We start from the raw sequence: 15,191 nt of genomic DNA on the forward strand, positions 1-15,191 counted from the left end.
CTATTCAAAAACCAAAACTGTGTCAAAAATTATTACTTTTCAGCACTTAAATGAGTTTAATAATGAAATTTGCAGCAATGTTATTTTGGTGATAAGTAGGCCATTCTGTGACAACAAAATGACAGGAAAAGTATGTATTTTCTTTACGGAACAGCAATAACTGGAAAAGATCAATAAATCACTCCAGTCAGCACTCTTTTGGAATAGTAAAAAGCAAAGCAATCCGCTTTAACGACCCCCGGGTCTTTTGTGGGCTCTGTTGCAAGTTTCTGCTCATTTCTAGGAGTCCGAAGGTTATGTGTGGTGAGTCACCCAAAACCTCTTTTACGCAAATGGACCGACGTTTTACTTCCCCATCCTATAGAAGGCATTTTGGCTTTTGGAACCTTTTCTAGATTCTATTTAATGGTGCCTTGAAATCTTGTGACAATCTAACATCATTCCTTAGTCCAGGGGTGCTCAAAGTTTTTGGAGGCCGGGCCAAATTTGAAGCTCAAATGAGCTTGCGGGCCAAATTTACAAAAAAAAGGTTATTAATATTAAAAAAATAAATTACTTTATTTTAATTTAAAAGATTCAATTTCTGTTATTTGAAAAAAGTGAATTCAAAATAATAGAAACCACAAAATAACGGTTTTCTATCGGTATTGTTGATTTTATTGTTTTAGGTATTTGAAAAAAAAAAGTTTTTAGCTGAATGTATTAGTTTTTAATGTTTAGTTTTTATATTTCGAAAATGGTAACATTACATGTTGAACAATTCTTCTAAAAGCGTAATTTTATGTATAGGTTAAGTGTGGCTAATGAAAAATCGTTGAGAGCCAGAATTTCAACATTTATTTCATCGAAAATTCACTAAAATTGAAATCATTTTCAACAAACCCAAACATGCTCAAATGATTCTAAATGCAAAGGAATGCATATTTAATTTATTTCAGCTGATTGCACTTAAATTTATTTTTTTGAAGTTTTTAAGTTTTTTTTGGAAATTGTTTTTGCTCCTGGTTTTTCGAGCCAATTTTTTAATAGTGTGAGAGGAGTGGGTTGATCGACGAAAGCTATGTAAAATATTTGCAACATCCTCCGATTTCCACATTTTGTCCGCCTGAATCAGTTGGTAGTCAATCAGATTCGTTATCTAACTGTAATGAGTTTGAATCCATTGCACTTCAGTTTGAGGTTCAGTTCATAAAAGGGTCATTATGACTTGCAAATTAATAAAGAAAACTTATATTTTTGCAACTATTACAGAATTCTTCCTAAGTCAAACTTGAACTTTTTTTTTTAAATATTTCCAAAATTTTTGATGAAAGTTTTGACGATATTTACTAGTTTCACTCACAAACGTGTGAAGGTGTTTTAATTATAATTTTTTTTGAACAAATTATTTGTATCATAAAGTGGGGATCAAAATATTGATAAATCATAAGTTTTTTTTTATTAACATATAAACCATAATTGTTAAAAAAAAGGATAAAATCGCTTTACAAGGGGTCAACGGGCCATTTTACATGATCATTCAAAATGTGTCCGCGGGCCACAAAATATCAACTCGCGGGCCACGTTTGGCCCGCGGGCCTTACTTTGGTCACCCCTGCCTTAGTCAAAGGATACTGAGATGAAAACTCGATGCAAAATTAGTTTTTTTTAGTACTTGTCGCATTTATCCCACTCGGCAAAGCATCGTTGTGCTGAGAAATTCGCAGTTTTGCTACCCGCTGCAAAACTACAATTAAAAATAATAGGCTCATACTTTCATTTCACAAAACGTAGTTTATTATTCATCTGAAGAATGCTTAGTTTTAGGAATATTCTTCAATACCCTTATCTGCGACCAGCCTTACCCTGTGAAGAAGAAAACAGTTAAGCTCCACTATTCGCTCAATGGTGGCGCTTTTTCATTACCTTCGGATCGCACGGCGATCCCTTCCGGATAAATCTGAACAGCGACTCGACGAGATTCGCCGGCGTAGACTCCTCGCACTGTTCCAGCTCGGTCACCAGGCAATTCTGCAGCTTGGTAAAGTCTCTGTCGAAGAAACGTCATCATTTAGAAACTCGGCTTGAGACGGGAAGTTCAACTCGAAAAACTCACTCGCACTGTTTCGGCCCGATGACCAGCTTCGGGATCGTAGCAGCCGACACGGTGGACACATCGACGTCCTTGATGTAGCCGGAGAAGGTGCTGTTCACGCACCGGATGAGGTCGTCCTTCTGCTCGGTGAAGCATTCCGGTCCCTTCTCGGCGATGAAGACTGTGGGCGGAAAGTGGTCGTGACTAATTTGTGGACTTTCAAAACAGTTAGAGGTTCATCCATACGCGCGATCTGGTCACCGTCCTTGTGGCACACAAAGTTCAGCAGATTCTTAAACACGTCCAGGCCGTAGCTCTTGTGCTGTTCCTCCTCGTCGTCCAGGCACGGATCGATCGCATTCGAGAAAGTATTCACGCACTCCAGCAAGGTATTCCGCTTGCGGCAGTACTTGTTGAACACGGTGTCCAGATCTCCCGTTGGTTTGGCATCTTCGACCTCCTGCCGGAACTGGTCGATGTCGACCAACCCCTTGACGCAATTCGCCAAATCCCGGGCGCCCTGCTTGGCCTGCTCGTACGACTCCTCGGTTCCGCCGGCTTTTATGCACTTTTCCTTGACGGCATTCTCGATCTCGTCCATCGAAGGGATTTGCAGGTCCTGCAGGTTTGCCGGCAGATGCTCGCGCAGCTTATCCACATCGATCTTGTTGGTGTCGTCAGCCTGAACGAACAGGGGAGCTTGAGTGCGAGGAGAGAGAGAGAGAGTGGCAAGAACAAAAAGAAAGGTCACGATCTATGGCTGAACGTGATTGAGGTTGAAGGCAGAACTTACCAACGGCTGCCACGATAAGCAGCGATAGTAGCCGGCCGGTCATCGTTCTAGAAATGGGAGAAAGGAGAGGTTTTACGATGAGTATGCGATTATTGCTGACTTAAAAAAAAACTCTAAAAATATAGTACCTTTTCAAAAAAATGTCTCTATAATATCTAATAATATATAATGTCTTCGATTTTTTTTCAATTATCAATCAAAGTAGGCGGTAACAAAATTGCTGATGTTTTGGCCATTTCGACATGACCAAAATGACAAAGAACAAGATTTTTTTTCGTTTTTGCTAGGCATTGCTGATGTTCAGTTGATAGAGAACATTAGCATTAGCAACACTCCGTACACTTCTAAAATATAATCATCTAATTAAAGTAAGATTCGGCTTGATTATGTAACACTGATCAACGGTCAAATTTACAACTGATAAGAAGTTTCACGAAATTCACGCCTCAATTAGAATCTAATTCTTCTTCTCCTAACCACTGGGGTTCACTTACTTTCACTCACTGATTCTTGTCAATCGAACTGTGTGAATCTTTCGAAGTTCTGTAGAGAACGAACTGAACTAAGCACACTGCTGATCCGCTCCGGTCGAGTCTTCCTGGCACACTGCTCAGCGCTCGTCGTTGATCCGCTTGCCTGTGAGAGTCGAATTGCAACGGTCACCACCTTTTAATCGGACGGCATTTATATATTACACTATCGGCCGTTTGAAATTTCATCTATCACATGAGCTGAGCCGGTTGTGTGTTTTCATTCCACGAAATAAAAAAGAAAAATATAAATAATACAAATATTAGCCCCGATCGAACATTCTTTGTCGAACTGCCGTATGTGAGAAAGTATGTCCCATTAGCTGCTCCATAAAGTGATAACACGAGATGCTTGGAATGGGTGTACGATCGGTTCGCGGCGGGGTAGCTGCTAGGGATAAATGTCGATCTTGAATTGGTCGTCCACAGAAGACGACATACATTTTTCTTTCAAGGAGTTTTTTACGTCTTGTCAGATGAAGATACTTAAGGCTCTGAAAGGCATAATTCCAGATCGGCCATTCGGTAGCCATTGTTTTAGAAAAACATGCAAATCTTGATTCAGAATGTTTCAATCAAAATATTGTTTTCTTTGTGTTGTTTGTAGAAGCATTTTACGTATAGTGTTTTTTTTTATTTCAATTTACTATTTCAGAACCATCATTGACAGTCATTGCACCAAAAGTGAAAGACACAATCTACCACATTAAACTATCATGCGTCTCTATTTATTGGTTGTACACAATTTTTATCATACAATTTTAAATTCAAAATGTTCGTTCTTTTTGGCTGAACCCCTTCGCAGGCCTGGGACTTCCACAGACGTTCTTATCATATCTAGCAACAGCAACAAATATCATTCTCTCGCTATTGTGAGGAACACACTGACGGGCCTGTCCAAGGAGAGCCGGAAGTTTCGAATAAGTGGCACGTTATGGAGAGAATAAGTGCACCTATAAAAAGAAAATTGAGTGAAAGACGGGGCACAACGTGCACGGCAGCACATGGCTTAATTTATGATCGCGCGTCTGTAAAAGTTCACTTGCACCGAGCTCTAAGCTTGTTTACTTGCCTGCGGGTCGGAATCGAATATGGATTATGTTGATCGGTGACATATGACGCTGGCAATTGATCGGGGAGGGTGGGACGATTGATATGGGTTTTAATTGAGTCATTAGTGCGAGTTGAGCAAATAGTTGGCTTTTCACGCTGGCAGTTGAGGAAATGTTCATTGAACCTTTGCTACAATTTTTCTGGTGCTGTTTCGAAAATGAATTCAATTCTGTTTGTTCTGCAGTCGACTCTCTGGTTGTCGATTTCGAACAAAAGAACAAACACTTTACAAAACGATGCACTATGAAGACCCCATTGAACATATTTGTTCCGGATATCCAACTAACCAAACAAACCAAAATTGAAATTAAATCCAAGGGTCCATCGAAGAAGGAAGGTGTCAAGCTAGAGCGGTACGAGGAATGAAACTAATGAATTTGAAGGGACTAAAGAAACCATCGACGAAAAGAGAAATATCGAAATAGCGAAGAAAGTGGATTGTTGAACAAAATTTCATACAATTTAACTTTTTGTTTTTCGAAAAAGTCTCATTTCTATACCTTTTTCTATTTAGTTAAACGCAAGTTTAATGTGTGGTTATTCGGATACGAAAATAAAAAAATATAGCATCAGAATTGATAACAAAAAATTACTTATAGCCCCGGTAAGTGGTTGGGAACCTTGTTCCCTTCACATTTATTTAGTATTTTACTCAAAAATATCTCGTTATCTGCTTTTGTTTTACACTTCTTGTTGTGTGAAAAAAATTGTTGTCCTGGCATTTTCAAGACAGTTCTAGTAGTTAATGTTTTTATTTGAATTTTATTTAAGAGACTTTACACATATATGAATATCAAAGTGCTTATCCGCCCTTTTCAAATGTTGCTCCACAAATCAGTTCAGTTGATCAGTTCAAACAATGTATAAGGGCTGAAGACACTTTTTTCGAAATTGTCTGATCTTAACCTTGATTTTAATTTTAAACTCAGCCAGAGTTTCATGCTTAATGTCTCTTTTCTAAAATTCAGAGTAGCGAAACAGATATTGTACCATCGTATGGCACAAAAAAATGTTTTATCGGTCTATTGAACTATATGAAAAATACCGGAAATTTTATAAATACATCATTTGAGAAATTCTCCGCGAATTCCGGAAATGAATTTTATTTGTATATTTTTATTTGGCTCGAACTTTGTGAGAGGCTTCCCTATGAACAGAGAAGTAATTTTGGGTCATTGGTTCACTCATACAATTTTGACAGCTGTCCAAACAAAACTGCTATGTAAATATTTAAAAAATATGAAACTTTTAAAAAGTGTCTCCGGAAAAATGTCCCAAAGGTCTGAAAAAATTTCATTCAGATAATCCAGGGGTGCTCAAAGTTTTTGGAGGCCGGGCCAAATTTGAAACTCAAATGAGCTTGCGGGCCAAATATACAGAAAAAATTAAAAATTAAAAAAAATCAATATTGTTATTTTAATTTAAATGTTTGACTTTCTGTTATTTAAAAAAAATAGTCAATTCAAAATAATAGAAACCACAAAATAACGGTTTTCTATCGGAATTGATGATTTTATTGTTTCAGGTATTTGAAGAATTTTTTTTAAGCTGAATGTACTTGTGTTTAAAAAAATAAAGTGTTGTTTTTATATTTTGAAAATGGTGACATTAAATGTTAAACAATTCATCTTAACATTTCAATGAAAAAAATGTAAGAATATGTTTTAGGCTTCCGTATACTTAAACTGTACTCAATATTTAAAAAAATAAGATTTGACAAAAAAAAAACATTTTAGCAAAAAAAAACATTTATTTATTTAATCGAAAATTCACTAAAATTCAAATTATTTTTAATAAACACAAACATGCACAAATGATTCTAAATGCAAAGGAATGCATGTTTTATTAATTTCAGCTGATTGCACTTAAATTTTATTTTTTTTTTTGAGGTTTTGAAGTTTTTTGAAAATATAATTTTGCTCCTGGTTTTTCGAGCCAATTTTTTATTAATAGGGGAGGGATGGGTTGGTCGACGAAAGCTTTGTAAAATATTTGCAACAAACTTGATCCTCTGATTTCCACATTTTGTCTGCCTGAATCAGTTGGTAGTCAAGTTTGTGGAGCAGTTCATAAAAGGTTCATAACGACTTGCAAATTAATAAAGAAAACTTATATTTTTGCAACTATTACAGAGTTCTACTTAAGTCAAACTTGAACATTTTTTTAATATTTCCAAAAATATTTGATGAAAGTTTTGACGATATTTATTTGTTTCACTCTCATTGAAACGTGTAAAATTGTTTTAATTATAAGATTTTTGGAATTAATTATTTGTATCCTAAAGAAGGCATCAAAATATTGATAAATTGATAAGTTTTTTTTATTAACAAAAAATAAAAAAAGATTAACACATTACAGTTTAAAATAAACCTTCATTTTTAAAAAGTATGAAATCACTTTACAAGTCGTTAACGGGCCATTTTACATGATCATTCAAAATGGGTCCGCGGGCCATAAAATATCACCTCGCGGGCCACGTTTGGCCCGCGGGCCATACTTTGGTCACCCCTGAGATAATCGAATCTAAAAAAAATCGTTGTCTTAGTTTTGATTGTTGAGCGCCCCTAAACTACGCTAAAATGATTTTAAAAATGCAAGATGGAAAACAGTTTTTTTTTGCGTGATTCGATTATCCGAAGTCTCATACAAGCCTTCGGATAATCGAACTTCAGATAATGGAATTCGGAAAATAGAAAATTCGGAGAATCCAGTACTGTATTCAGATTTCTTTTAAGTTGAAATTTTTAGTTTTATAGTACAGTCCAGACTCGATTATCCGAAGCCTCGATTATCCGAAGTTTCGTTTATCCGAAGGTTTCTATGGGACTTTGAATAATCAAATCACGAGAAAAAAAAACATGTTTTCCATCTTGCATTTGAAAAATCATTTAGCGTAGTTTAGGGGCGCTCAACAATCAAAACTAATCGAATCACGAACAAATTTTTTTTCGTTATTTTTGTTTTTTAATTTTTACATCAAATTTAAATTCTGCGACCTCGTTTTAGTCAAATTTTAAAATTTGAATGGTTGAATACCTTTGAAAATAAAAAAATTTCAATATTTAATCACCGCCATTTTGGCCGCCATCTTGGATTTTCAAATTCTAAATCACTTTAGAGTAGTTTAGGGGTCATACTTAAACTCAACATTCAAAAATAATACGAAGAAAAAAATATTTTTTTTTCGTGATTCGATTATCCGAAGTGAAATTTTGCCTTCGGCCTTCGGATAGACCAGTGTTTCTCAACCTTTTGCGATCCATTCCCCCCTTGACTGATTTGCAAGAACTTCATTCCCCCCCCCCCCTTATTTTCAATTTACTGGTATCAATGCACAAACATAATTATTATTTTTAGGTTTGCAAAAAGATTACAGTTTTCATAACAAAAAAAAAACTATAGAAGGTATTTGAAAACGTTTTATTTTAATTTAAAAAAAATAAATGAAAAGCCACTATTCTGAGCTACTTTTTGTTTAAATAACAATAAAAAAAATACAATTATAAAATATGTACAAATATTAAATAAAATTAATAATTATCTGCGGCAAAAGACAGATTACTCTAAAAAATGTAAAGAATTCAAACAAACTTAAATAATATTTGAAAAACTTTTTGTCAACTGCCAATTATCTAATAAAACATTCTTGTTAAAAAGTGTCCAAAACATCTCACAGAAACCAACAAATCTGTCACAAAAAAAAAATCTGCTTGAGTTCAAAAAAATACAAATACCTCCGAAATATTTAAAAAAAAATCATTTTATTGTTTTAAGAAATGTCAAAATTGACAGAAATTGAAACTTTAATAACTATTTTTTGGGAAAAAAAACAAATGTTGTTATTACTAATCAAAGAAACTGAAAGTTGCAAAGAATGATTTAAATAATGATTCAAGGCATTGAATTTCTATTTAACCCTCATTCCCCCCCTAGAATGGCCAAATTCCCCCCCAGGGGGGAATTCCTCACCGGTTGAGAAACACTGGGATAGACTGAACAAGACTGTATTCAGATTTCAGTTTTTTTTCAGATTTATTTTTGCATTTTTAGTTTTTTGGTTTTAAAGTTTAGTTTATAGCTTTTAGATTTTAGTTAAGTCTGATTAGATTAGATTAGATTTTAGTTTAGTTTTTAAAATTTTATGTTTTAGTTTTTTTTTGTCGCAAATTGACTCTTTTGGAATTGGATTTTTTGAACTAACTTTATTATCAAACAAATGTGAAAATATTGAAGTAACAATCTGTTTGTAAGCCGCAAATTACATTTTAATGAAACAGGTATGCCCGATAAATAACTAGTTGTTATGTTTTGTAAAGTGCGGGGTTTTTTTTTCTCTTGCAGATGAAGAAAAAACTTTTATTCTTGTTTGCTTTTATTTTCCAAAGTGTAAACATTAAAATTTCTCGTATACAATATCTCGCCGTTCAAATAAAGCCTTTTAGCTCCTATCTGTACCCTAATCTGCCCTGAATACATTTCGTTGTTTGGAAATCTGCTTATCACAATTTCAAAAAAAATATTCCCTCCTCGTCTAGTCACCTTGAAATGGTATCGGGCAGCAACGAAAAACTGCTCCTTTTCCTGTCGCCGCCTACTCTAATGGACGACAAGTTTCGCCACCATCGCCACCAGCCACGTGGTCAGCAGAATCATCGTCGCCGACGATTGCAGCGCGTCGCTGGAATTCCTCCGTCCTTTTTCGTCTCGGCAGGCTGTTTTTGGGAATACACAGAGTTGCAAAAAATTACCGTTAATATTCTTACCGAAGGGGGTCACTTACGACGGTAAAGTTGGCACAAGGCGTTTCCCTGCGTACAAATTTAAACATGGACTCAACGAGGTTGGCCGGCGTCGACTCCTGGCAGTCTTCCAGCACGCGCACGAAACACGCCCGCAGGTTGTCCATGTCGCTGGGGAGGTGGATGGAAAATAGTTTATGTTTTGGAAAATTGGGTGAAATTTCTAGCGACTTACTCGCACTGCTTCTGTCCCATCACAAGCTTGGGGATGCCTTCGGATGGTTTCGGTGTCGATTCGTCCAGGTAGCCTCGCAGCGTTCCGTTGAAGCAATCGATCAGCGGCTGTTTCTGCTCCTGGAAGCATTCCGGGCCCTTCTCAGCGATGAACACTGGAAACAGTATTAGAGTGTTGAATGATTTTGTTAAATTACGAAAAAAGAGATCATTTCATACAGGCGATTTGGTCGCCATCCTTGTGGCACACAAAGTTCAGCAGGCCATGAACCAGATTCACGAAGACTCGCTTGCTTTCCCGCTCCTCGTCATCCAAGCAAACGTCGATGTCGGCTGAGAAGGTGTCGACGCATTCGATTGCAGCGGCACGCCGTTTGCAATATCTGAAATTGGACTCACTGTAAAATGTCTGAGTTTTGGGATTGATTACTACTCACTTGTTGAACACCGTGTCCAGATCTCCGGTAGGCTTCGCCTTCTGAATCTCCTCCTGCAGGTCACCAAAGTCGATCAAACCCTTCATGCAGTCGCCCAACCTTTGGCTTGCAGCTTCGGTCTTTGCGTACGCCTCCTCATTTCCAGCGATCTTTGAGCACTTGTCCTTGACGATCTTCTGGATGTCTTCGATGCTGGGCAGAGAGATATTTTGGAACTCGGGCGGCAGGAACCCATCCGGCAGCTGCGCCTTGAGCGTGTCGATGTCGATGTCTTTCAGATCCTTGGGAAGTTCGTCCGCGGCGTTTATCAGGGTAGTTGCTGGAATTGTGAAAATCTTAGTTAGTTGCTGGATTAACTTAAGAAAACTTAATATAATAAAAGCGTTTTTTAAAAATTCGCTGAAAACAATACTGATGTTAACTTACTGTAGTAGCAAACATATTCAGGCTTATTCCTAGCTTATCACTGATAATGTATTTACTTTTCAAACAATGTTTTGTGTTAAACTGTGGGAAAAATCTCGTATGGTGACCGCCAGCCATTAAGAGAAGAGAAAAACAATGCCTTGCCTCGAAGCTTTAATTGCTCTGTGATTAACCTCTCATTACTTATATCACCTGTTGATGTTCTAACTGATCACCCTGAAACACCCACGGAATGCTAAGCAGGGCCTTCAATATTAATCCAGCTCCCTGCCTAATTCCTGACGTAGTCCATCGAACTGAACTTTAGTCGAACCTCTCCTTCTTATCTGTTCGCGCTGAGAAGTTACACCTGATAAGAACTGAGAGTACGAACTATGAACTAACTTAAAACCCGTCACACAATGCCCTGTCGATGCACTGTTGATGGGTTGCGTCCGATCATTGATCGCTCAACTACTGGTAGATTCTTACGAATTCAAAGAAACCTTATTAAAAAAATAGTACTTACATAAGAAAAGTGCAACCAGCAGAATGCCGCCACCAACTCGACTCGCTATCCGACCCATTTCGACAATACAATCTCGAATCTCAGCAAATCAACCGCAGAGTGCAAGCCCAGTCAATGTCACGGCTGAAACTAAACTGCCGAAATTGCCGCGCTTCTTCCAATTACAATTCCAGTCAGCACACCCAAATGACTCCTCCCGAGACTGTATCAGTACGATGGCGAGCGTGTTTGTTATCAATCAAAAATGTTCATTCGGTGACGACGAGTTTCTTTTGTCTACAACGACGTCGACGACGAGCACCTGGAATAAATGATTGTCGCTCGTTAGGTTTACAGATTGGCTGGGTACACGGTGAGCAAAAGTCATGGTAAAATTACATGTGAAAATGTGTAATTTTGTCTTGCTGTGTGAATTAAATTTTTTAACATGAATTGGTTTTAAATTGCATGAAAAGAGGTAAATTTACAGCATAAATTTCCACATCTTCATGATTTCCAGATTTGCACATTTTCTATGGTAAAATGACACGTTATAACATGTAATTTTACCACGACTTTTATGTGAGAAACAGAGTACAAAATTGTGTAAATTTGGAAGGTGTTGAAATTGGATGGTGTAATGTTTAATCTTTTATGATGTAATATTACATTAATTTAAGTTGAAACAAGGAATTCACACTGAAAAGAGGTAAATTTACAAAAATTTGGAGGTAAAATTACTCATTTTTTTCTGACATAAAAGATGTACTCATTCCCAGATGAAAGAATTACAATGATCTTTTTCACTGTGTAGCTAGGTGCGTATGAATAGGGGATGCTAGGGTGTTTTTTTGTTGGCTTCACTAATTAATCAAAATATTGTTGTCGATCTTCTTACGTTTTACTATTTTGAGTCTATTCTGAATATTGATAATTTTTCAGAAGATTTTTCGTTTCTAGAATTTTAGTATTTGGATAATTTCCAAAATCTACAATTTTTCAAAAACTGAAAAACGAATCAATTCTTCCCTATAAAACTGATAATATCGCTACGCGGTCACACCCTCGGAAACAACTTTTGCACTCTTGATTCACATCGCAAATACCGGTGTTTGGCCAAGTCGTCGCGCTGATATCTCGGGTCAAGAATGTCACACCACTGCAGCTGCACTTTGGCAAATTGTTAGGTAATGTTTGCCTTCAATTCGTTTATCGTTTACATATATTTGCAGACAAATTTTGTTGAACCGTAAAGAAATGATTGTATTGTAACTCACAGAACGTAAAAACGCCTCTCTCGCACCTTGAAACGCATTTCAGGGAACAGGAAAAACGGCTTTTACTTTACTTGCAGTGCAATACAGCATGGCGATTAAGGCGAGGTTGTTGCATTTATTTGAATAATTCTGCACTCTTTTCTGCACTGTTGTTTCCAAGCCAAACCAAAACTAATTCAAATATCGAAATTATCTTTGATTTTCTCTGCGCGCGTTATTGTGCCATCCGAGTTATAATAATGATCGGGCCGCAATGCATCACAAAACTGACTGCCAAAAATTGCCTCTCATCTGGTGCCGACCAGCCAGACTGAGGTGGTCACTATAATACTGAAAAAAGACCGCGAAAAATAGCACCGTAATTGCGGGGCCATGAAACGACCAGATAAATATTGTCTTTCCTATATGTTTATACTTTTTGTTCCATTGCATTCACCATTAACACCAGTCTGTGTGCAATATACATAATCTTGATCTCGCCAGCATCATCCTCATCTACGCACCTTTGGTCCAATTCTACCTATTGCTAGATGCTTTTTTTGAGGAAGTACATACTTTACCTCACTTAAACTGTTATCCTTTCACACGTAAGCTCTTTTCTCTTCTGACAAAAAAAAAAATCAACTCATCCCACAGATTTATCTTGCGTGAGATGACTAATTTTTCAAACAAAACTAAAATAAACCCGAAAAAATCTGACCCGAGACGAAACGCGAACCGCACAGGTTGAAAGACGAAAGCACACTAAAGAAGAGCTTATTTGCTTATACGGACGGTCCAGAGCCAAAGGCTCGAATGTGTTGTTGTTGTTTTATTCTGATGTGCTTTGCTTCACCTTGAGCGCTGCGCTGGGGAGCAGTACCGGCAAAACAAAGTGTTTGAATGTGCTGGTTGTATGAATGGAGTTGTGAGTGTGGAGTAAAGATCGAAAAATAGTGGTTTTAGTGAGATAGACTGGCGAAAGAGAAGTTTGGTTAAGTTATTTTTTTCGGTAAAGCAACTGTCTTCTTTAAACATTTTTTTGATATGTTTTAAAATGAAACAATTATGGAATTTTCTTCTTTTTTCAATAAAAAAAAAGCTTTCAAAATGTTCAAATAAAATCTAAAATTAAAAAAGGAATAGAAACACTTATATTTGACATTTTCATGTATGAAAAGAGCAAGAGTAATTTGCAGACCAAGGGTGCATGATACTGATGATACTCGTCGGTTGACACCCAGGCGAGGAACATCCCGGAAGGAGCCAACGCTTTTTCACTCTATTTTACCAATTGATGCTGCTGTAACAAACTGTCTTCTTTCCCTTTTCCTTTGGCAGCGATGTCAATTTTGTGCCTTTCTTTATTTATCTATTTGAATAATTTCTCATCTTCCCTGTAAGTTGCCCTCAATACAATCTAAGCTTGTTTGTTACCTTTATTTATTAACTATTGTTAATTTCTTTATCTACTTCATAAATTACTATCTTCTTTTATTATTGATTCTTTACATAGTATATTTCCTTCACTGTCCATTGTTTTGAAACTTCACCTTTTTCTTAAGCAAGTGAGGTTCGATCCCTTACTCAATTTATGGAATGATTAAAGGATTAACACAAATATTACTATTGTACTTTTGAAAAACTTTTATAAAATGCTTAGGACCAAAATATTGTAACAAAACACCGCGACAAAAGAAATAGCAACAGATTAACACGACTCAACAATAGGGAAAATTTCAGGAGAAAACAATACACTCAAACCCCGATGGTTTGACATCAACTGTTGTCAAACGAACGGGGTCACTTTTTAGTTTGACACCCTCTTTACTACCAAACGTTTGTGTTGATAGTGTGCGTGAGCGCTGTGTAAAAAGTGACAGTTCGTCACTTTTTAGTTTGACTTTGACCAACCAGCGGGGTACAAACTAAAAAAGTGTCAAACGAAAAAGTGACCAACCAACGGGGGTTGAGTGTACACAGTAAATTAAAATTCTCATGTTTTTCACAAAATTTAATCTTTAAGAGTCTTCATGTCAGCAACCTGAAGTCTGATCAACAAATAAAATTTTGAAACCGCCATAACAGAGGTATTCCAAAAACCCGAAAAGCCGAAAAATAATATTTTTTTTGGGACCTTTAAAAAATACTTCATTTATAAAAAGATTTTTAAAAGATTATTTCCGATTTTTGTCTGCCTCACCTTACCAAAAAAATAAAAAAGTTAAAAAATTGCAATTACAGGCCACGGTTTTAACATTTCAATGAAAAAAGTTTAAAAAAATGCATTATACACCTGTCCGGTGGATTTGCAACAATAAGTTTCCAAAATTTATGAGTAAACTTTATTTTTGTGAAAAAAAACAGTTTTTGCGGTGCTGTAATTGTAATTTCATAAAAGTTCAAAATATGTTTTAACAAGTCCAAATAAGCTAAATATGATTATCAATGAAAAAAAAACGTTTTAGATTGTTTCGAGCTGATTAGACTTCTACTTCCATTGAAATTTCGCAGTTTTATGATTTTTTTTGCCACCCGATTTTTCGAACCAAGTTTGCACATAAACTTTCAAAAATATTTGCAACGGCCTTATGCCCTCTAAAACTTATTAACAAATTTCGAAAAAAAAAAAAATATTTATGATTATGAAAAGCCAAATTTAAAAACAGGTCATTTTCCCTCGCGTAAATATTTTTTTCTGAAAAAGCATAATCAATCGTGCAATTTTGCCGAAGCCAAAAAAAAAAATCGAACCTTCCTTCTAAAGATACAGATGTTCAAATATTCGCATGCCAATTTTGTATTACCAACCGCCAAATTTGTATGGAGCCGTGTATGAAACTAATCATTCAAATCAAAATACAAAGAAAAATCGATTTGCGAAAACGTTGAGAATAACTCTTACAACAATATTAATTGTTTACTGCAAAAATGTATCATAATCTTTAAAAAACAGCAGAATCTTACAATCGCTGATAGAATTTCCCCTTTTTTTTGGGATTAGAAATATATTTTTTTCCTAATTTTCATTTTTTGAAAGGAAAGTTTCCAAATGTATCTTTTATAGACACTACTTTTAAAATTAAAAAAAAAGCCTAAAAA

General features: G+C 36.1%; 2 protein-coding genes across 3 annotated transcripts; both read right to left on the reverse strand.

The window, feature by feature from the left end:
• Window positions 1-1,753: 1,753 nt before the first annotated feature.
• Window positions 1,754-3,546, reverse strand: LOC6031115 (27 kDa hemolymph protein). Its single transcript, XM_001841908.2, has 6 exons — window positions 3,362-3,546; window positions 2,868-2,914; window positions 2,321-2,773; window positions 2,096-2,255; window positions 1,906-2,029; window positions 1,754-1,845 (listed from the first exon to the last, which is right to left on the reverse strand). Exons 2-6 carry the CDS (start codon window positions 2,908-2,910, stop codon window positions 1,825-1,827), a joined length of 801 nt encoding a protein of 266 aa, XP_001841960.1. The 5' UTR covers window positions 2,911-2,914; window positions 3,362-3,546; the 3' UTR covers window positions 1,754-1,824.
• A 5,318-nt stretch (window positions 3,547-8,864) lies between these two features.
• LOC6031114 (27 kDa glycoprotein) lies at window positions 8,865-12,863 on the reverse strand. 2 transcript variants are annotated; one of them, XM_038262223.1, is made up of 7 exons: window positions 12,671-12,863; window positions 10,855-11,155; window positions 9,921-10,239; window positions 9,703-9,866; window positions 9,485-9,638; window positions 9,291-9,420; window positions 8,865-9,222 (listed from the first exon to the last, which is right to left on the reverse strand). In XM_038262223.1, exons 2-7 carry the CDS (start codon window positions 10,910-10,912, stop codon window positions 9,160-9,162), a joined length of 888 nt encoding a protein of 295 aa, XP_038118151.1. In that variant the 5' UTR covers window positions 10,913-11,155; window positions 12,671-12,863; the 3' UTR covers window positions 8,865-9,159. The 2 variants fall into 2 exon arrangements, with proteins under 2 accessions (XP_038118151.1, XP_038118150.1); XM_038262222.1 differs by having other exon boundaries at window positions 12,666-12,863.
• Window positions 12,864-15,191: the final 2,328 nt, after the last annotated feature.

The sequence above is a fragment of the Culex quinquefasciatus genome, chromosome 3, assembly GCF_015732765.1.
Source record: "Culex quinquefasciatus strain JHB chromosome 3, VPISU_Cqui_1.0_pri_paternal, whole genome shotgun sequence".
Lineage (NCBI taxonomy): Eukaryota > Metazoa > Arthropoda > Insecta > Diptera > Culicidae > Culex > Culex quinquefasciatus.